Source organism: Puma concolor, chromosome A2 (genome assembly GCF_028749965.1).
Source record: "Puma concolor isolate L17-30 chromosome A2, mPumCon1.1.hap2, whole genome shotgun sequence".
Classification (NCBI taxonomy): domain Eukaryota; kingdom Metazoa; phylum Chordata; class Mammalia; order Carnivora; family Felidae; genus Puma; species Puma concolor.
In genome coordinates, this window is record NC_141668.1 from 108,932,086 (window position 1) to 108,954,159 (window position 22,074).

Genomic DNA, 22,074 nt, shown 5'->3' on the forward strand with positions numbered 1-22,074 from the left:
CACACACACAGCCGCGATCCTCCCCCACGCAGCCACGATCCTCCCCAGCACACGGCCACGGTCCTTCCCCTGTAGCCGCTGTCACCCCACACTCGGCTGTGCTCCTCCCCACAGCAGCCACTGTCCTCTCTCACACACAGCTGCAGTCCTCCCCCCTACAGCCGTGGTCCTCCCTCCCACAGCCACAATCCTCCCCCCACACACGGCTGACTTCCTCCACACAGCCGCGGTCCTACCCCACACACAGCTGTGGTCGTCCCACACACACATGACCGCATTCCTCCCCCCTGCAGCCTCTGTCCTCCCACACTCAGCTGCGGTCCTCCTCCCTGCAGCCGCTGTCCTCCCCCACAGTCATGATCCTCCCCCCTGCAGCCTCTGTCCCCCCCACACACAGCCGTGGTTCTCCCCCTCTGCAGCTGCTCTCCTTCACCCCCCCTGCAGCCAATGTCCACCCCCGCAGCCACTGTCCTCCCCCCGCCCCCGCAGCTGCTGATCCTCCCCCCTGCCCCGCAGCTGCCGTCCTCCTACAGGGAGGGGAACGCTGACTGAGACCCACGAGGAGCCCACCCGGCAGCCCTCCTCTGACCATGAGCGCGCCCTAAGGGTGCGGGCACACAGAGAAGCACACGAGGTCACCAGCAGGGTCCCCTGTCCCTGCTCCCCGCATCCCCCCCCCGCCCCCCTTAGGCGCACCGTGAGCATGTAGTCCTGCAGCAGCTCGGTGGCAGTGGCGCTCAGCTCGCTCTCACTGACCGTCTTGGAGTGGGGCGCCGTCTGCATACAGAAGGACAAGGGCGACACGCCGCCTGCGTGCGCGCACTCGGGGAAGGAGCTGCAAGGACAGGGGCCATGGGCACGCGGCTCCCCGCCTCTGCCCCGCCACACCCCACGGGGGCCCAATGACGGCCAGGGGGCGCCCAGCATGGCAGTCCGGCCAGCTGACAGGAGCGAGGGGCAGTGGGCGGGGTACTCACAACGTGCCAACTTCCGTCTCATACGGCTCCTTCACGTCCACCTTGGTGGAAGAGTCGTCTGCAGGGAGTGCGGAAGAGGCAGCCGGTTACATGGGGAGGGGGCACGGAGACCGGCGGCCCAGCACCTGGCAGAAGACGCGGGCCCCTCCTGGGGGGTCCTGAGCCACACCACCTGCTGCAGGTCTGGGCCTGAGTGCAAGGCTCTGGCCTCGGAGGACGCACCAAGCGGGCGCCTGAAGAGTGCTCCCCAGTGGCCAAGGATAAGGGAAACGCAACTTGGGGGCGCCAGCAGCGTCCTCGAGGCTGTGTTGCTCCCTTTGGATGAGGAATTGAATCCCAGAGGTCGGACGACCTGCCCCACATCTCACGACCGCGGTGGCGGGGGGGGGGGGGGGGCGGGGGTGCAGAAGCCACAATCAGAGGTGGGTCTGACCCTCAGCCTGGACCCAGGGAGCTCCATGTGGGGACAGCTACTCGCCGAGGACAGAGGCGGCCCCCGGGGGCCTGAGACCCTCACACCGGCAGAGCCTGGTGCACAGCAGCTCCTCGGGAAACACTGGACAGATGACCTCAGGTCCGTGTGATGCAGATCATGAGGAACACGGACACCATTGTGTGCAGCTGGTGAGCTCTGAGAGGGGCGGGTGGGACAAGCAAGGGGCATCCCTGGGAGTGGGAACCAATGGACACCCTTGGTGTGCAAAACACAGATATAGTGAGCCAGCCGTGTGCAGGTGAAGCCCGTCCCGTGCTCTAGCGCACCTGAAAATGCTCCACAGATACCAGAGGACGTGGCGGCTTCCAAGTGCCCATCACCCAGGCAGCCTTGGTCCTGGAAGAAGCCCTCACCCCGAGAGCAGCAAGGCCTGGGGGTCCTGCCCCATACCCACCCTCCAGCCCCCTGTGCTCCGAGCCCCTCCTGGCCCTCTGTTCAGAGGTCAGTGAAGCAACTGGCTGAGAGAGCGTTCCATGGCCCCCAGTCATGCAGGACGCCACCAGGCTAGCCAAGGCGGGGGACCTGGCTGCCTTGTCAGGCCACGGATCAACGCCCGACGGCATGGCTGTTCGCCTAGGCCCACGTACCGCTGTGGAGAGACAGGTGGTGGGTGGGTGTCGAGGCCCCGTCAAATATGGCTCGGTCCAGAAAGTCGATGGTGGACTCTGTGTACACAATCTGGAAGACCTGCCCGAGCAGGGAGCACAGCTCCTCAGCAGCGACCTGCAACAAAGCTGGACCCTCCTGGGCGGCTTGCCGGGCACCTGCTTCTCGGGCCCTGGGCCCCCCACCTCTCAGCGGGTCCCCAAGGGGACCAGCCCATGTCCAGAAGGCTCTCTGGACCCGAGGGGCCAGGTGCATCAGCCGCCAGCCCCCATCTGCTGCCCGGGGCTGCCCAGGTCCCCTCTGCTGCCCGGAGCTCGGGGAGAGCACACAGCTTCACAGGCGTGTGGGTCCTGCCGGGGGCAGTTCTGCCCCCGGTCACGGGGTGGTGTCTAGAGGGACCTGCAGTGGGGACAGGCCAGGGACACAGCCCCCTGAGAGCTGCCTGGCTGGAAGGCGGGCAGAGCTGAGGAAGGGCACTGATCAGAGGCTCCCGCGGCACCGCGGTCCCCACTAGTCTTACAGACATAAACTAAACTGATGACTACTAAAGAGCTCTCCTAGGCTGCCAGCCCTGAGGCAGCTGGGGGGCCCCAAGCCCGCACTCGCCCCTCTCAGGGCACAGCTTGGGGTACGGGAGACCACTGCCCCCATCGGTCTTAGAGAAAAAGGGGTGAGGCCCCTGAAATAAAAAAGCAGCACAGCCTGAAGGCACCAGACTCAGTGTAGCTGGCAGGAGCCTAAGCAGGGCAGTGCGCCGGCATGTGGGAGGAGCCTGGATTGGGATGTGGGAGGGGCCTGGGTCATGGATGTAGGCAGGTTGTGGGAGGGACCAGGGCAGGTTGTGGGAAGGGCGTGGGCCGGCATGTGGGAGAAGCCTGGATTGGGATGTGGGAGGGGCCTGGGTCATGGATGTAGGTAGGACCTGGGCAGGTTGTGGGAGGAGCCTGGGTCAGGGTGTGGGCGGGGTCTAGACAGGGGTATGAGCGGCATCTGGATCAGGGTGTGGGCGGACCCTAGGTTGCAGCGTGGTAAGAGTCTAGGTCAGGGTGTGGGCAGAGCCTGCTCAGGGTGTGTGAGGAGCCCCCGGGGGTCGGAGGAGTGTAGGAGAAGCCTGGGTCAGGGTGTGGACAGGGCCTGGGTGGGGGGCATCTGGGAGGAGCCTGGTTGGGGTGTGGGAGGGGTCAGAGTCTGGGTTGGGGGTTGGGGCGGGGCCTGGGCCAGCTCTAGGAGGCTCAGGGACCTGGTGGGGACGGGTCTGAGTGCCAGGGCCCATCCTCTACCCACCTTGCTCTCGGTCGCCAGGATGACCAGGCAGCACGCCTCCACAGGCCCCACTCCACTCTCTGACAGGGAGACTGCGGTGAGGCCTCTGGAACTTTCTGCACACAGACTCTGGCTGGGGGAGATGCCAGGGTCCTGGGCTGGGAAGCAACGTTGCAGCAGGTTAGGGCAGGTGTGGAAGCTCAAGAGCAGGCTCTGGGCAGCCCCTACCTGGCTCAGGTGAGGGACAGGCCTGCCTCGGGTATGCCCCTCCCTCACCCCCTCTAAACAAAGCAGGGAACAGGTGAGACACGCCTTCACCCTGGGCCGTTGCTCGGCCACTGCTCACTGAGAATCAGCACCCTGCAGGACCTCCTGGCATCCCCGCTACCGATGACGCAAGCACCTTAGGCTGAGACACGAAATTGCCGATATTCGGCTGCTTTGGATCCACACAGAAGAAGGTATTCCCGGGGTTCCATTCACAGCATCACTGAACCATGGGCATGAACACAATTCCGACAGGAGACAGGGAAACTGAGGCACGGGGGCCGGAAGGGCCGGGCCCAAGGGCATGAGAGGAGCAGAGGCCAGGAGGGGGCCCGGCCCGCACACGCTCCCACCCACATTTCTAACACCCCACAGAGCACCTCCCCAAAGGTGCCCTGGGGCAGACGCAGTGGGGAGGCCCCCATTGGGTGGCCCAGGAGCAGGAATGGGAGGTGGAGCCTCCCTGATGCTGGGGTGTCTGGAGGCAAGCTCACCTCACCACGGAGGACACCCAAGACTCACACGTGGCCTGACACAGGAACCAGGCAGGAGCCACAGTCGGGACACGTGTGCCCACAGAGACCGGGGCCCAGTAGGGCGGGCAGCACCCCATGCGGGGCCAAGACCCACAAACGCCGCAGTGAGACCCCAGGGCTGCACAGCCCCACGTCGGCACCAGGCACTGCACATGTCCAATGTGACAAGTCCACCCTGTGGTGCACACGGAGTGTGAACAACACACAGGGTCTCGGGAAGTACGGAGAACACGTGACGTCTTAACGATGATTGAACTGGTGACACACCAGCACCACATCTGGGACACAAAGGACACCTATTTCCCTTGCTTGCTGTCACTGCTGTGACTACGAGGACAGTCTAAGTAGCTCCATGGCCGTTCCCAGGGACACAGGGTGTGCGGCCCCACAGTCAGGTCCAGTGCGCGTGTGCGGTCTCTGACAAGCCCACATCCGGCCGCCAGCAGCATCCCCACCAGCCGTCCCGCAGCTGCTGCCTCTGATCCCCACCCGCCCTCACACATCCACGGAAACCCCTCCATGAGACTGTGCAGTCCGCTCCAGCCCGGTGAGCCTGGACGTCTGGCCCCCGCCCTCCGAGCCGGGCCTGCCACGCGCGGAAGCCCCCGCAGCCAGACGTGACCCCCACGCCCCCCTCCCAGCACCTGCGAACCCTGGACCCAAAGAGGCATCCAGGGGCGCTACACGCGGTAGGCACTTAACAAATGTCAGCTGCCTCATACACAGCACGCCTGGCGCACACAGGAGCCTCGCAGACGTGCAGGCTCACAGTCTTGGGCCTTCGCTGCAGGGCCAGCCGCTAAAATGACGAAGATGCCTGGGACACACGGACTCATTCTCTTCCTTCAACTCGAAAGCTCTCAAGTTTTCGTCTCACTTTGCCAAGTGTCTCCTATGGAGTTCGCTCTCTCCCTTTAGAAAAATCCATTCCATGGGGCGCCTGGGTGGCGCAGTCGGTTAAGCGTCCGACTTCAGCCAGGTCACGATCTCGCGGTCCGTGAGTTCGAGCCCCGCGTCGGGCTCTGGGCTGATGGCTCAGAGCCTGGAGCCTGTTTCCGATTCTGTGTCTCCCTCTCTCTCTGCCCCTCCCCCGTTCATGCTCTGTCTCTCTCTGTCCCAAAAATAAATAAACGTTGAAAAAAAAAAAAAAAAAAAAAAGAAACCATTTAGAAAAATCCATTCCCCATTTCCTAGCAATTGGCTCTAATGATGAACGCAGATGAATGTCCCGCAACACAAGAAACCAGGGGGGCCCGGCTGCCCACCCAGCAGGCTCAACACTGGCAGGTGCTGCTCAGAGGCCGGTCTTCCCACCGCTTGTTGTCCCTCAGGATGCCGCAGATCTCGGGCCTCCCGCGGGACTGTCTGTCCCCAGGCAGGGAAACGGGCGGCCACAGCAGCACCAGGCAGCAGTGGCGGGAGCACTTCCAGCGCCATTTCCTAGGCCAGCCAGCCCCCCCATCTCCCCCCTGGCCCTCCACCAGTCCCTCAACCTCTGTGCTCTGGTGGTTCATCTGTGAAGCGGGAGAACGGGACCTTCCTCACAGCTTATGTGGAGAGTGCATGAGATGATCCGGGGCCCACACTTTCTACTGGTTTGAGCCACACCAAACCGCCATTTTTATAAATTAAAATGGTTACGTATGGTAAGTTTTGCATCATTCAACCTGAAATAATGCCCATCATTAAACATCAGACGCTCAGCTAAGGCAAGAATAAGCAGATGACAGAGGGGACCTCGATGCACAGTATGTCAGATCAGGGGTGTGAGTATGAATGTGCCTGATGTGTGGGGTATGTGGTGTGAACCTGTAAGGTGTCTGTGATATGTTTGGTGTGTGTGTGTCGTATGAACGTGTCTGGTGTGTGCGAGTATATGTAGTGTGTGAGTGTGTGGTGTGAACATGTCTGGTGTGAACGTGTGTGACGTGAACATGGTATGTGTGGTGTGAACGTGTGTGGTATCTGCGGGAATGTCTGTGGTGTGGATGTGCATGGTGTGAATGTGGTGTGAATGTGTGTGGTGTGAACGTGTGTAGGTGTGTGTGGTGTGAATGTGTGGTGGGAACGTGTGTGATGTGCAGTGTGTGCAGGAGTGCTAAGCCACAGCCGCACAAGCAGAGGGCCTGTCTGTCACTCCCAGGGCAGCCCCCCACAAGCCGCTGCAGGTACCGTGTGGTGGCCCCACAGTAGGCCTCCTGGATTCATGGCGGTAACCTCCCGACTGTCCTCGAGAGCCGCCAATGCTCAGGGGCATGTGTGAGAACCCTCACCAGGATCCGGTCTCTTAAGAAAATCTCTCAGATGCCCCACGAACCGCCAACCTCGGGCAGAAAAACAACGTTCCGCCCGCACTGCCTAAAGTGTGCTCTGGGTGAACCACCTGGCCCCCCGCAGGCCCTGCCCCCAGGCCCCCTTGAAATGAATGGCTTCAGGACCCCACCGGCCCCCAGAGCACCCAAAGGAGCCCAGGACATCGGTACCGCGGCACCAACCTCAGATTTCCCCGAGGGGCACAGCTCAAGCAAGACCGTGACTTTTTCCTCATGTCTCAGGGACTGGGTACCAGGCAGAGGCTGCAGCCCCTGGTGGGCGGCCCATGGGGAGAGCCCAGCAGGCGACACTGGGCGCCCATCCCCAGAAGAGGGGTGGGCTAGGTGCAGGGGGCGGGGGGCCCACCCCCTGGGGGCGGGTCTTAGGGCCCTCTTGACTCCTACAAGGACACGCGCAGAACGTCTCAAGGACCAGGAGCTCCGTGACGGTGCGATCTCACCTCTGCACCCAGCTTTGAGAAGCCATGGCCAAAGGCAGAGCCCAAATATTTGGAGGGCTGAGCTGAGGCGCACTTCGTGGCTGTACCACGCCCGCACACCTAGAGGACACTCCAGCGTCCCAGAGGGGGCAGCACCAGGCACAGGGGCAGGCCCACGGACCCCCAGGGAGAGGGGCCGGCTCAGCACCTCTTTCTCCTGGTCTCTCGGGTCACTGACCTCCGGCCAAGGCTGACCTCAGAGCTAGCAGGGCGGGCCGGAGCAGCGACCTGATGCTGGAGGCACCGTCTCCAGGGCTCCATCGGATTCCCAGACTCACTACCGAGGACCAGGCCGCGGGCTGCGCCCGACAAGGACCCCTTGGCCCCACCTCCCAGGTCCATACCTGTCTTCAGGACCACCAGGTGCGAGGCGTCGTCCCGCACGTAGGACACGGCAGCGATGTCATGGATGGGGACCCTGAGGATGGTGTCTTCCCCGTCCCGCCAGGCCAGCTTGACATTGTAGGCAGACAGGCTGATCACAGCGTCGTGCTCCTGGGTCAGGTGTCCGGGGAGCTGGTGGGCTCTCTGGAAGGTACCACAGCATCAGAAGCGCAGGCCTGGCCGTGGCCCCGGGAGCCCCACAGCGTGTAGAGGCCGGGACTCGCCCTACGGCATAGCCACGCTTGCTCCAGGAGCTCTGTGGCTTCTGGAGCTGCCTGGGTTCAGACTACAGCGTGTGCTTTACCTATCTTGGAAACGTGATTTCCAGAAACAGCCCCAGGCCACAAGGAAGAATAAAGTTCATGTTCGGACAAAAACAGTCTTTATGGCCAAGAGCCAAGCGCACCCATAACATGACGGGACAGGACCATCGCTCACGGCCACGGAGGCCCAGTGTCAGAGGACCAAGAGCTGGTGTCACAGTATGAGGGTCAGAGGCCAGAGCTAGGAGCTGGAGCAGAGGGAGGGTCAGAGGTCAGGGTCAGGGGGATGGGGTTACCTTTGCATTGTCTATGAAATGCAGGATTTCGGTCCTACTGGAGGGATTCAGGTATCCTGGTATGGACGTTAACTGACCTAAGTACTGAGAGAAAGCGAGGAGAGAAGCCGCTGTGAGGAAGGGAAAGGAAGGGAAGATCAGCCGGCGTGGGTATGCAGAGGGCACAGCCCGGCCTCCGCCTTCCGCCACCAGGCCTGCTGGCCCGGCTCGGAGCGGAGGCCCCCACGAGGAAGCACACTCTGAGCTCCTGGGGAAACCCTGTTGGTGGAGGAGACGCTCCCACACTCCCCGCCTCAGAACTCTGAGCAGAGCATTCTGTTCTCCATGACAAGGGCCTTCCCACAAGGAGAACTCGCTTCCTAGCACCGGAACCACCAGGGACGGGAACCCCCGACTCCGGCCCCCAGCCTTCTCTCCGGGAGAGGAAGCAAAGTGAGAGGCATGTGTGGCCGTGGCAGCACAGGGGCACAGGCTTGTGGGAGGGTGCAGGCAGACCAGCCACGGGATGAGAGTGCACCCCGCCCCCACACGTCGACCTCCAGCCAGATCAACACGCAACCTCACACGCATGGCGTGTCTACCTCCGTTCCTTCTACCTGATACATCCTGTCCAGCTTCCAACAAAAAGTCACAGGGCACGCTGAGAGGCAGAAACACTGTTTGAACGGACAGGGCAAGCATCAGAGCCAGATGCAGACGCACCAGGGCTGTTCTCAGGAACCGCCAGACCCAGAGCTCAAAGCAGCGTGCCTCGTACGCTAAGGGCTCCGACAGAAAAAGTGGACATCGCTCATCATGGGTGATGTGAAGCAGAGACACAGAAATTCCAAATATACATCAATGGGAAACACGGACGATCAAAAACACCACAACAGAGATGAGGACCAAAGAGCGCCTTTGACAGATGCGTCAGCAGGCTGGACACGGCCACGGGAAGAATCGGTGAGCGTGGAGGCATGTCAGCCAGAACGCAGAAAAAGAGGCCGAAGCATGAAGAAGATGGGACAGGATATCAAAAAACGGTATGAAAATGACAAGAGGTGCACCATACATGTTGCGGGACCACCAGGAGAAGAAGAGAAAGAAGAAGAAATATCTGACGCCGAACGACCCCCACACCAAACCACGGACTCGGAAAGCTCAGGGAACACCAAGCAGGACGTAGAAGGAGAAGAGAGGAGCGAGAAAAAGGAAAAACCCTACACCTCGGCATTTCATATTCACCCCATAAAAAATCAAGGACAAAGAGAAGAACTTAAAGTAAGCCACGGGAGAACAGTACATCCCTACCGAGGAACAGGCCAAAGAAGGACATCAGACTTCTCCAGACACCAGGCCCACAGGAGAGGAATGAAACACTCAGGTGTGGAAAGAATACCATCAACCTGCAACTCTGTATCCACTGAGCCTGTCCCTTGAAGCAAAGGGGAAAAAAAAAACCTGTCTCCAACAAACAAAATTGGAGGGATGTAATGGTTACCTGGCAAGAGACGTTAAAAGAATGTATTCAGAGAGTTCAAATAAAATCAGAGAAGGCAGAAAAAGAATAGAAGGCCAAAAACCAAAACAGAGAAAAGAAGCAAAGAACAAGGGCAGTGAATATACACAGCTACAAATATGATAGACACGAATCCAAGTGTCTGAATCATCACTTTAAATGTGGCAGTTTGCATATACCGATTAAAAGACAAAGACTGTCAGACTCAATACAAAATTCAAGACCCAGGAATGCCTGGCTGGCTCCGTTGGTAGAGCATGTAACTCTTGATCTTGGGGTCGTGAGTTCAAGCCCCAACTGGACACAGAGCTTGCTAAAAATAAAATTTTAATTCAAGATCCAACTCTAAGTTGACTACAAGAAACCCCCTTTAAAGAGGGGCCTTAGGGGGTGCCTGGGTGGCTCAGTCAGTTGGGTGTCCGACTTCAGCTCAGGGTCATGATCTCGCGGTCTGGTCTGTGAGTTCAGGCCCCGCGTCGGGCTCTGTGCTGACAGCTCGGAGCCTGGAGCCTGCTTCTGATTCTGTGTCTCCCTCTCTCTCTGCCCCTCCCCTGCTCTATCTCTGTCTCAAAAATAAACATTAAAAAAAATTTAAGAGGGGCCTTGGGGGGGCTTCTGGGTAGCTCAGTCAGTTAAGTGACCAACTTCAGCTTGAGTCATGATCTCACGGTACATGGGTTTAAGCCCCACATCAGGTTCTGTGCTGACAGCACAGAGTCTGCTTCACTCCTTCTCTCTCCCTCTCTCTCTGCCCCACCCCAGCTTGTGCTCTCTCAAAAAAAAAAAAAAAAAGTAAAACACAAAGGGGCCTTGGGTGGCTCAGTTGGTTGGGCATCCAACACTTGATTTTGGCTCAGGTCATGATCCCAAGGTCATGGGATCAAGCTCCATGCCTTAAGATCCTCTCCCTGCCCACCCCCTACCCCCCACCACTCCTCTCCCTGGTTTGTGCGCACACAGTCTCTCTCTCTAAAAAAAAAAAAAAATTTTTTAAGTGGGGCCTTACATAATGAAAACAGTTCTCTAAGAAGATGTGGCAATCCTTAACATATATGTACCCAACAACAGAGCATCAAAATACACAGGGCAAAAACTAATAGAACTGCAAGGAGAAATAAATGAATCTACAACTGTAACCAGAGGCTTCAACCCCCTCTCTATCAAAAAATGGAAAGACTCAGCAGGCAGAAAATCAGTGAGGACACAGGTGAACTCAACACCCTCAATCAACAGGATATAACTGGTATCTACAGACGACTTCAATGGACAGCTGTAGAGCACACATTTTTCTTAAGCTCACATGAACATTCACCAAGGGGCAGCACATTCTGGGCCATCAAATACACCTTAAATTTAAAAGACTACAAACCGCACACAGTATGTTCTCAAATCACAATGAAATTCTTTGCAAGACCCAACTATCAAAATTCACATAAAGAGAAATGGATAATCTGAATAGGCATAATAGACCTATTACAGTAATTGATTCAATTTAAAACCTTCCAAAACAGAAAGCACCAGCCCCAGACACGTTCACGAGTGAATCCTAGCACACGCTGAAGGAAGAAATGATACCAACACTCTATAATCTCTTCTGGAAAATAAAACCAGAGAAAACATTTCCTAACCCATTCTATGAGGTGGCATTACCCTAGTATCAAAATCAAAGATCCTACGGGGCGCCTGGGTGGCGCAGTCGGTTAAGCGTCCGACTTCAGCCAGGTCACGATCTCGCGGTCCGTGAGTTCGAGCCCCGCATCAGGCTCTGGGCTGATGGCTCGGAGCCTGGAGCCTGTTTCTGATTCTGTGTCTCCCTCTCTCTCTGCCCCTCCCCCGTTCATGCTCTGTCTCTCTCTGTCCCAAAAATAAATAAAAAACGTTGCAAAAAAATTAAAAAAAAAAATCAAAGATCCTACAAGAAAAGAAAAACTACACATCAGTATTTTTCATAAACATAAATGCAAAAATCCTCAATAAAATATTAGCAAATTGAATCCAACAAGGCATAAAGATAATTACGCACAATGACTAAGTGGCATTTATCCAAGGTAGGCAAGGCTGATTCCAAATTCAGAAATAAATTAATGTAATCCATCACACATCAACAGACTAAAACAGAAAATCATATGATCATATCAACAGACACAGAAAAAACCTTTGGCAACATCCAACACCCATTCGTGACAAAAACACTCATCAAAGGAGGAACAGAAAGAAACTTCCTCAACCTGATACAGAGCATCAACAAAAACCCTACAGCTATCATTGTAACTAATGGTGACGTGCTTGAACATCACTTACATCAGGAAAAAGACACGGATGTCCCCTCTCACCACTGCTTTTCAACGCTGTATTGGAAGTCCTAGCTAAGGCAACAAACAAGAAAAGGAAATTGGAGGTACAGACTGGGAAAGAAAAAATCAAACTGTGTTTATATGCAGAGCCCTCTCCGACTGGGGAACCGAGCAGGTAGGTTACTCTGAAGATCACCGAGCGCGAGCAAGGTAAACACGGAGTCACTGAGCACGAGCAAGATAAACATGGAGGCTCAGGCTGGTCTGCCCAGGGCTATGCCAGGCAATCACCTGCTCACCTCCCCTCGAGGAGGAAACTGGTGGAAATGCACACCGCACACAGCAGCAGGTGCAAGTCGAGCAGAATAAACTTCAGAAAAGCTGCTTTCAACAGCTGTCCGCGGGTGCCGGGCAGCTCTGCAGGGAGACACACACTCGTTCTAAAATGTTTTAGGGGAGACCGGGCGGCTCAGCCGGTTAAGGGTCCGACTTCGGCTCAGGTCATGATCTCACGGTTCGTGAGTTCGAGCCCCGCGTCGGGCTCTGTGCTGACAGCTCCAAGCCTGGAGCCTGCTTTGGATTCTGCCTCCTCTCTCTGCCCCTCCCCCGCTCGTGCTCTGTCTCTCAAAAATAAACATTTAAAAAAATTTAAAAACAAAACAAAACAATGCTGTGCTGGCAAGGACGTGCAGGACTGGAGCCCTGTGCACTGTTGGTGGGAAATGGTGTGGCTGCTGGGGAAAACTGTGTGTTGGCTCCTCAAGAAATGAAAAATCGAATCACAGTATTCCACTCCTGGGTCTACACCCACAAGACTGGAGAGCAGGATCTCAAAGAGATACGCACACCCACGTCCACAGCAGCACGAACCGCAGAGCTTCAGGCTGGAAGCAACACGGGGTCTATCCACGCAACGGAAAGTGAGTTAGCCTAAGAAGGAAGGTGCACCCTGGGGCACCTGGGGGCTCGGTCAGTTAGCATCCGACTCGTTTTTGGCTCAGGTCATCACCTCAGGGTTTCGTGAGTTCGAGCCCCGTGTCAGACTTTGTGCTGACAGCGCAGGGCCTGCTTGGGATTCTCTGCCCCCCTCTCTCTCTGCCCCTCCCCTGATCATGCTCTCTCTCTCTCTCTCTCTCAAAAATAAATAAACAACAACAAAAGAAAACAAAACAAGGAAGGAAATCCTGCCATAAGGTGCAGGGTGGACTGTGAGGACACTACGCCAGGTGTCATAAGCCAGTCACAAAAAGACAAACGCTGTGTGATGCCACTTAGATGAGGCACTCGGAGCGGTCAGAACCACAGAGACAGAAGACACAATGGGGGCTCCCTGGGACTGGGGCAGGGGAGCAGGGAGGTGCCGTGCGGGGACAGCTTCAGGTTTACGAGAGGACAGAGTGACGGAGCCGGACGGTGGCGGCAGCTGCGGAGCAGCGTGGACGTACTCAATCCTCTGAACTGTGTGCTCACAGACGGCTGAGGTGGGAGACTTCGTTATGTGCATTTTAACACAACGGAGCCACAGCAGAGACTTGAGCAGACATTTGTCCCCAAGTTCACAGCAGCGCTATTCACAACGGTCAGACGAGACGGACACCACCCACCGCCCTGCTGGATGAGGGGTAATAAGTAAAATGTGCGTATACATGCCGGCACGCACCCAGCCATGAGGAGAGACTCTGACACCTCCAACAACACAGCCACAACTGGGGGACGTGGCGCCGGGTGGACCGAGCCAGACACGGAGGGACACACACTGCGTGGTTCCACGTGTCGGAGGTCCCAGAGCAGAATGGGGGGTGCCGGGGGCCGGGACGCTGGGGTTCCACAGGGACGGAGCTTCAGTTTGGGGAGATGAGAATGTTCCAGACACAGACGGTGGCAGGGGCTGCACATAAACGTGAGTGTCCTTTGTGCCACCAAAACACACACTCAAATGTGGTTAATGTGACAAATTTTGTCGTGTATGTTTTACCAGGATAAGAAATGACCGCGTTAACTTTACTCACTTCATTTGCTAGAAATGTCTCGAGTCACCATCAACATGATACTGGGTGTTAACTAGCACTCCTAGCTTCAGTGCTTGGCTGAAGGGAACGTGTCCCAGTTCCGCGAGTGCGGGATATCGCGGGGACTGCCCTGCCTCCCTGCAGCCGCATGGGGGGGGGGAGGGAGGGGCAAGGACAACGCTGCCCAGATCCTCCCTTCCTCTTAGCGCCACCAAGCTTCAGACTCAGGCCAGCGGATCTCCAAAGAGAAGTCTACTTCCTTCCTAGGTGAGTCCTCATTCAAGACCTTCTTCGCAATCGAGTGGGTCTTGGTGAAACAGGGTGGCCTAGCCAGTTCTCACCACACCCTTCCCAAGGTCCTGCAAGGTCCCTGGCCACCGCTGCAGGCCCGGCAGCTGGCCCATACCCACAGCACGCCCAGGGTGCCACCACAGCAGGGCCAAGATGATGAAGCGTGACAGACCGAGGGGACGTCTGACTGGCAGTCGTGCCCGGTGGCCTGGCACCAGCGAGGGGCAAGATGATAGAGCCAGGCCGTGTCAGGCACCACTGACCCCACTGCCTTCCCACCGCCCTCACGGGGACCACAGCGGTGTGTGCTGGCAAGCTCACGCTCCAGACACGGAAGGTGCTTCCAAAACTCTCTGCCGACGGGACACAATACAAGTCCATTTGCAGCTGACCCCAGGCTGGCCTCTTGACAACGTCCACCCCGTGCGGGACTCGATCGGCAATACCCCATGGCAGGCGGGGCCGGCCTGGCAGGAGGGCAGGGCTTTCACACAGGGAGGGGGACACAGGGAGGTGCACGTGGGGACCTAAATGTCTTCTCGATGCCCCAGGCCTGCAGAAGTGGCCCATCCCCACTTGTCGGAAGACAGACAACCCCCGCCCCGCCCCACACACACATGCACACACAGGCATGTACACACCCCTTGCTGGGCAACGACACTCAGGCCTCAAATGGGATGGGCACGTTTCACGACCCTTCACCCTCTCCGGGGTCTGGCCTCAGTCAGATCTCAACAGAACACGTCTGGAGACTGAACACTGACGGGCTATGGGCCTCTCCCCACGGCACAAACGCCACTGGTCCGGCTGTCAGCAGCTCAGCAAGAGTGAGGGCCGCACTCAATAAAGGCGACATTGCACTGTGGCTGTGGTGGCCAGGGCCCCCCGTGTAAGAGGGACCCCCAGGCTGCTGCTATCCCCGCCCCTTGGGAGGGCCAGATGGACACCCAGCTTTAGAAGGTACACTGGAATGGAGGAAGCGGCACCACGAGGGGCTCCGTGAAGGTGCAGGTGACCACATGAGACACCCCGGAGCGAGGGGACGACGGGACTCAGGGAGCAGAGTCAGACGGCACCAAGCAGCCGGGGATATAAAGCCAGGGCACCACCTAGCGCGCATGCACAGCACACAGACACGGACCACACAGAGGACGTGAGCCGCTTCCAGACCAGAAGCGGGGCCAGAGGAGACGCAGTCCCAGGAGAAGGCACCCACAGTACAGGCAGACTCGACGCACCCCAGGGCGCCCCGGGGCACCCTGGGGAACGGGAAACCCTTCACAGGTTTGGAAAGGCAGGTCTGGGACAACGCGCAGGGGCCGGGCCCAGGTGAGCACAGGGCGCGACCTCAGGGTCCAGACCCACGTCCCCTGTACCGCGGGCAAGCAGGAGCTGCTGGCACACAAACGGCCGCGCGGAAGCCCCTGGAATTCATCCCACAGCTGTCCCTGGCCACAGTACCAAAGCAAGAACAGGTCGCTGCCACTCGCAAAAGCAGAGAAGTGCTGCCCTCCAGGCCCTACATGGCTCCAGGATACCGGGCCCCGCCTTGTGCCCAGCTCCTGCAAAACCACTGGTGCCTGGTACGTGGCTATGGCCGTGGCCCGCACAAGTGAACCGGACAGACTCTCTGTGAGAGCTGAGCCCAGCTCAGCACCAGCTGGCAGCTGCTCTTTGGGCAAACACATCCCATGCCCAAGCACGATCACGGTCTTACCGCAGAGCCCCAGGACCCCATAGACGCACGGGGCTCCCCTTAGCTCACCCTATGGCCTCGCGATGCCCGCATGGAGCTGACGGAAAGCGGAGGCTCTAGCTTGGCTCAAGTATCCGGGAACATGCCAGCACACAGCAGTCCTCATCACGGCAGCAGACTCTGTGGTCCCAAAAGGCGCCGTCCCGCGAGGGAGCCAAGTCAGCCCTGGCATGTGGCCCAGGGACAGGTTCGTGTCAGCCGGCCCTGCCCGTTCCAAGTGACATTTCGTACATACAAGTGCGGGCTCGGGCTGTGGCTCCCTCGGAAAACTGAGCCAGCCCCTCGTCCCTTCACAAAGGAAGTTGTCCCCTTCATTCTTCCCGGGAGACACCGTGTGGAACTGGTGTCGATTCTCCAAACGCCGGAGAGAGCGCTCCAGGGAGAGCACGGGGGCCTGGAGGCTTCTGGATGGAAGGTTCTGGATGGGCCACTGAGCACAGTCACTAGCTACAGCGCGATTCAAACCACCCTGTCCTCCTGCTACATGTGGCGAGGCTCAAGGAGGCGGTCCACCTGCTGGCCGCCATCTTTTCCACCTTGACCCTGGGCCCCGTGGCTGCTGTCCTCCGTTCTCCCTGTGGACAACATGGTCCTCCCCGTCCCTGCTCATCAGAAGTTCCCTGATGATGTGTGGGTGTGAACCACTCGTGCTGTGCTAGGCTTCTCAAATCTCTAGGTTTGTCTTTTGCCCCAAACAGCTTCTCGGCGCCCCCTCCAGAACTCTAACGACACCCACACTGGGAGTGTGCTCTGGTCCCACGGCGGCCGTCCAGGGTGCTCCTCTTTCCCACTGGGCAATGAAGGACACTCTGGCTCCCCCAGGGCCCCCAGACACCCTAGTGTCCCCCGGGTTCATCGGAGGCGAAAGTCCCTGTTCCCAGGGAGGGCGCGGGCCCCCATTCACCCTTGTTCGGTGGCGGGGCAGAGCTGGGGCCTCAGGCTTTCCCACCATGTTTGTTCTTAGATATTGTCTGTCCTGCTAGACCATCGCCTTCCTGGTCTTCAGGCCATAGGGAGCGGCTTCTGTTGGGGTGTGTCCGCACCCGTGGGTATCTCTGGGTTGCCAGCCTCTTCGGCTCCAAGCCTGGGATTCAGGTGGAGAGAGAGATAACCAGGGGCCTCCTGTCGGGCCCACAGGCCCCTTGGGCTCTGCCCTCTGCCAACCTTGCAGAGCTTTCTTACTGTCACTGCACGGATGATGCCCAGGACTTCAGTCGTCATGGTAAGAGGGACAAGGACATGCGGCAGAAATCCCCAACCTTACTCTGTGGTTTAATGCAGGCCACCTTCCCCAGCACCTGCTCTGCCCTCCTCACGTGGCTCCGATTCTTCCCAGTTCTTCCTGCAACCACACAAAACCAGCCTGTCCCTTGTTCCGGTGCTGCTGCAACCAGTCCACACACTCTCACAGGGGTCTGGGCTCCTGCCTGGGCTGGAGCCTAGGCTCTGGGCCCACATCTCCACCCTCACACTGTGTCCCCTCCCAACGGGGGCCCGTGTCCCACGAGGTCACACTGGTGGCTGGCACGGGTCCCACCTCATGGTCCGGAGGCCACCTCTCCTCCACCACACCTGATGGGCCTTCTGGACCGACCTCTCATCTCCTCTGGCTCCCATTCCATCTCCTGTTGACAAACTTCCTATCTCTTCATCTTCCCATTATTCTTTCCTGGTGCCTCTCCTGATTTTTGTCCACAAGACACACACTGACATCCTTTTGTCCCAAAGGCTCTGGTCTTCAGCCCTTTATTTAAAAGTGGATCCTGTCGCCTCACAGTTCGCAGTATCTCCTCTTACCTCTTCTAGAACATTCCGCTTTCCCACTGTGTCCTGCACGGCTGCTGTCACATCCACGTTTGCTTGTGCCTGTCTCGGGCTCCATCTTGAGGTCACCTTTCCTCGAATGTATACGAACCTCAGAGCCCCTGACAGAAGCCGTGCATGGGCGGCGGGGTGGTAACCGGGTCAGCACGCAGACAGCAGGCCGCGGGGACGCACCTTCCACTCTGTGCATAGGCCGGCTTGACTCCCCGTCTTCACTCTGGGTCGCCCAAACCCTCCTCCATGCCAGGTGTCCCCACATCTGAGCCTCCCCAGTCCCATGTGTCTGCTGGGGACACTGCCCACCTCCCTGGTCACCTGACGGCCCGGCCAGAGTGGAACCCCCTCTAGGGACACACGTTGGCCCAAGGCCTTTCTGACCTGGGGGTCAGGCTGGACCGCCATGCATCCCCTCCGCACACTGTGCTCCCTCTCTGAGCACGGGGGCCATGGTCCTGGAGGAGCCCCCTCCACACCTCCCTGACCTTGAGGCCACGGCCCCCCTGTGGCTTGTGTCCACCCGGCGAGCACGGGATTTGACAAGGTTCAGGCAGTGACCATGACACACAGAACACGCATGCCCGCCCGCCCTCAAGAGAAAGGAGGCGGCTGCTCTGGTGGAAAGAGCCGGAAATGGGGCCGGAAGGCAGGAGGCTGGAGCATGGGCACAGTCCCCACAGGCCACCGAGGCGGGACAGCAGGCAGAGCAGCGTGGTGTGAGCGCTGGGCAGCACGTCCTGTGGCCAGACTTACCTTCACCTCCTTCTCGATGTAGTCGCTCAGCAGTCTGTCAGGCTCCACGCGCTCAGGCAGGGACAGAGCCACAGTGTGCAGAGGGCGCCTCTCTGTCACCTTCTCATGGGCTTTCTTATCTCTACTCTTTTCACCTTTTAGGAATACTCGTTTAAACGGCGACACAATCCCGGGCTGCGGGCAGAAACGGCAAGGATTGGAGTTCGTTATTCCTGAAGGTTTTGCGTTGCCCCCACGGCTAACAAGCTGAAGCCACCAAGCATGGTCCCCACGCATAGGGGCCACCCTCGTGGGCCTGGAATGCACAGGCCGAGGGCCAGTGCACACCGGGGTGGGGGCCCATCCCTCACCCGCTCACAGACACGCAGGTGCACAGGGGGGCCATCCCTCATCCATCACAGACACGCAGGTGCACGCAGGCCCGTCCCTTACCCGCTCACAGACACCCAGAAGGACAAGGGCCCATTGTCCAGGCAAGTGACCTCATGGCTAAGAAGAGAACGGGAAGGGGGCCCCCCAGAAGACAGGAATGTAGTGCCACCCAACCCCCTGACACCAGCAGGTCACTTCACCCCAGGACCCCGAGCAGGTGTCATGGCCTCACAAAGGCTGCAGCACAACAGCCCCATGCCCGCCCTCCTCTTCTCGACACGTGCACTCTGCGTTCCCTTCCCTCGTCCAGGGCCTCGCTGACCCCGGGTACTGACCAGCACGGGGCGACCCACACGCCGATCGGGGTCTCCCCTGGAGCCCAACCCTACGACCGAAGTCAACCCACAGAGCATGAGCAAGGGGGGTGCGGCCAACAAGTCAGCCTGACCTGGCAGCCCCAGGAACAGGCCTGGGGTTCCCTCCATGTGACTCTGCAGGAAAGCCCCTCAACGCCTAGGCACAGATGCTCACACAGTCACTGTGTCCAGCCAGCCCGAAGAAACGCAAACCAGAGAAAACCCACGCACAGCCTCACTGGGAAGCAACGTCCCATCAGTCCGAGAGGGCAACTCGCCAGCCTATGCAGCCTGGTGCCCAAATGCAGCTGGGACCCAAGGCCCAGCCTAGACCTACACTCACGGAAACACCTGGAGGCCGACGCCACAGAACATTCCTCACAAGCTCTTGCTTCTGTGTCCCCTGTGCACGGGATAGGGCCGTAGGACAAATCCCACACAAATCCCACCACCATGACCTCTGAAGCTGTGAGGCTCCTCCCCAGCCTGTCAGCCTCACGGGCAAAGGTGAAGAGGGGCAAGGACCACCCCCCAGCAAAGGCAGGCAAGGCGTCGGTGCCTCTCAGCACACCTGCACCCACCAGCACATTCTGCTATGCAGCCTCACCCCCTTCCTGGAGCACCTCCCCCTTGCCCTGGAGCACTCCCTCCCTGCCCTGGAGCACCTACTCCTACCCCGGAGCACCCCCTCCTCCCCGGGAGCACCTCCCCCTCCCCTGAAGTACCCCCTCCCTGCCCTGGAGCACCTCCCCCCTGCCCTGGACCACTTCCCCCTCCCCTGGAGCACCTCCTCCTCCCTTGGAGCATCCCCTCCATGCCCTGGAGCACCTCCTCCCCTGGAGCACCTCCTTCCTGCCCTGGAACACCCCCTCCCTGCCCTGGAGCACCTCCTCCTACCCTGGAGCACCTCCTCCTACCCTGGAGCTCCTCTCCCCTGCCCTGGAGTACCTCCCACTCCCTGCCCTGGAGCACCTCTTCCCCACCCTGAAACACCTCCCCCACACCCAGGAGCACCTCCCCCCTGCCCTGGAGCACCTCCCACTCCCCTGGAGCACCCGCTCCCTGCCCTGGAACACCCCCTCCCCGCCCTGGAGCACCTCCCCCCTCCCCTGGAACACCCCCTCCCCTGGAGCACCACCCCCCTGCCCTGGAACACCCCCTCCCCGCCCTGGAGCACCTCCCCCACACCCGGGAGCACCTACCCCACACCCGGGAGCAACTCCTCCTCTCCTGAGCACCTCATCCCCCACCCTGGAGCACCTCCCCCCTGCCCTGGAGCAGCTCCTCCTCCCCTGGAGCATCTCCCCCCTGCCCTGAAGCACCCCTCTCCTCCCACTCCCCATGCCCCCTCCATGGAAGGCCTCAGCGCTCTTGCCAGGGGTGAGTAGAATAAGGAAGGAGGCCCACAGGGCTACCATGGAAGCTGGGTGATGTCCACGCAGAGCTTCATGTACTTGTCTCTACTCTCATCTATATTTCGAACCTTCCATCTCACTAAGTGTCTTACGTAAGGACAAGCACAGCTCCTGCCAGTGATTCAGCTGAGACAAGATAGATGCCTGGTGTCACCGGAACACGGCCACCACAGGCACATGACGGACTGAAAAGAGACAGAGCATCTCCAAGGAGCCCACCTGCCCCTGGGGTCTGGGCAGACCACAGGGGGTTCCAGCCCCGCACAGTTTTGGGGAGTGGCCGAGAGTGGGGGTGCTCTGGGTGAAAGCCTGGGGGCATCAGAGCAGGTGGGCACTGTGTGCAACTCCCACAGGGAACGGTGGGAAACAGTCACCCACAATTGGCCCGACACCAACAGTAAACTTCAAGTTGAAAACAATCCTGGAAATTTAGTAGAGCGAACACCACGTCTCACCAGCCCCACTCCAGGCAGGCCACACTGGACTGTGGCCACCGCCCTGGCCCGCACCCTCGTCATCAGGGCCCTTCCTGATCACTGGCTTCTGAACACAGAGCACCTCCCAGGCCCTGTGACAGGTGTGCACTGCCCCAGGGCTGCGGAAAAACTGAGGCAGCAAAAACCTCAACCTTCTTGAAACCTACAATCTGCACAGATGCTGACGTCTGTCCCCATACCACCTCCACTTGGCAGCCCCACAGAGCTCACACTCCTGGATCATAACCAGCTGCGGCACCTGGGAGCAATGGGAACTGACCTCTGAGAGGAGAGGTTTGCCAAGGTCAGCTTCTCGCCATGAAGCCCAGGCCAGATCACCAGGTGCACTGATCACACGTGACCCGCAGTGTTACTTTCAGGTTGAGACACAGCTCATAGAGTTAGTCTGTGCACACGGTCTGTGCTGCGAGGGACCCCGGGCCTCCCCCTGCAGCCCGCTCTCAGGGCAGGCCTTCTGCAGGCCGATAAACAGCACCTGTCTGGCCCCTGCAGGCAGAGGAAACCAGGACAGCCACCTCCTACTGCCCAGGGGCCACCGTCCCCCTACTGAGCCCCATACCATCAGCCTCTGCTGCACGGGACCCCGCACAGGACCTCAGCGCTTGGGGAAGCAGAAAGTACTAGCTGGTGAACACTCAGTGCCTGTGCTGACCGGCCAACAGGCAGGCCCCATGGGTACATGACACAATTCTTACATCGAGAAGGCGCAGTCAGGCAGGGGAGTCAGCCCAGAGCAGGTGAACAGGCATTAAATCCACAATAAAAAATGTATGCCTGCTGTGTATCTCTGACAGAACCAGGGGACAGTGGTCTCTACTGGGAACCTACATTAATCTTAAGGCAACACATATCACCTGGCCGCGTGTGCACAACTCGGAGCTCAGTGTGCTCTGCACAAAGTCCCCAGCAGCCCCAGAAGGGAGGGGACACGCTGAGAACGGGGGACGCCTCCATGCAGGTGTAGGCATTCTCAAGGACGTACTGTATTTAATCCTTTACCTAATGATACAGAACCCGCCCCAAGTGCAAGGCCATGGCATCCTTAAGTTCAGCACTGAGCAAATGTGTAATGGGTACCTCGTTCGTGCCCGGCACTGGGGCAGCTGTGCACG

General features: G+C 58.9%; 1 protein-coding gene across 6 annotated transcripts in view; it reads right to left on the bottom strand.

The window, feature by feature from the left end:
- CCM2 (CCM2 scaffold protein) overlaps positions 1–22,074 on the bottom strand; it is a 42,641-nt gene that overhangs the window by 1,500 nt on the left and 19,067 nt on the right. For 2 of the 6 annotated variants that reach the window (XM_086697158.1, XM_086697159.1), the window contains exons 2-8: positions 18,323–18,496; positions 7,901–7,984; positions 7,302–7,485; positions 3,364–3,500; positions 2,061–2,196; positions 978–1,035; positions 697–835 (exon numbers count right to left, since the gene is read on the bottom strand). In XM_086697158.1, coding sequence (XP_086553284.1) covers positions 697–835; positions 978–1,035; positions 2,061–2,196; positions 3,364–3,500; positions 7,302–7,485; positions 7,901–7,984; positions 18,323–18,496 — 912 coding nt within the window. Of the gene's footprint in view, positions 1–696; positions 836–977; positions 1,036–2,060; positions 2,197–3,363; positions 3,501–7,301; positions 7,486–7,900; positions 7,985–15,757; positions 17,091–17,545; positions 18,292–18,322; positions 18,497–22,074 lie in introns of those variants that run through there. The other 4 variants (XM_086697163.1, XM_086697160.1, XM_086697161.1 and 1 more) reach the window with 4 other exon arrangements.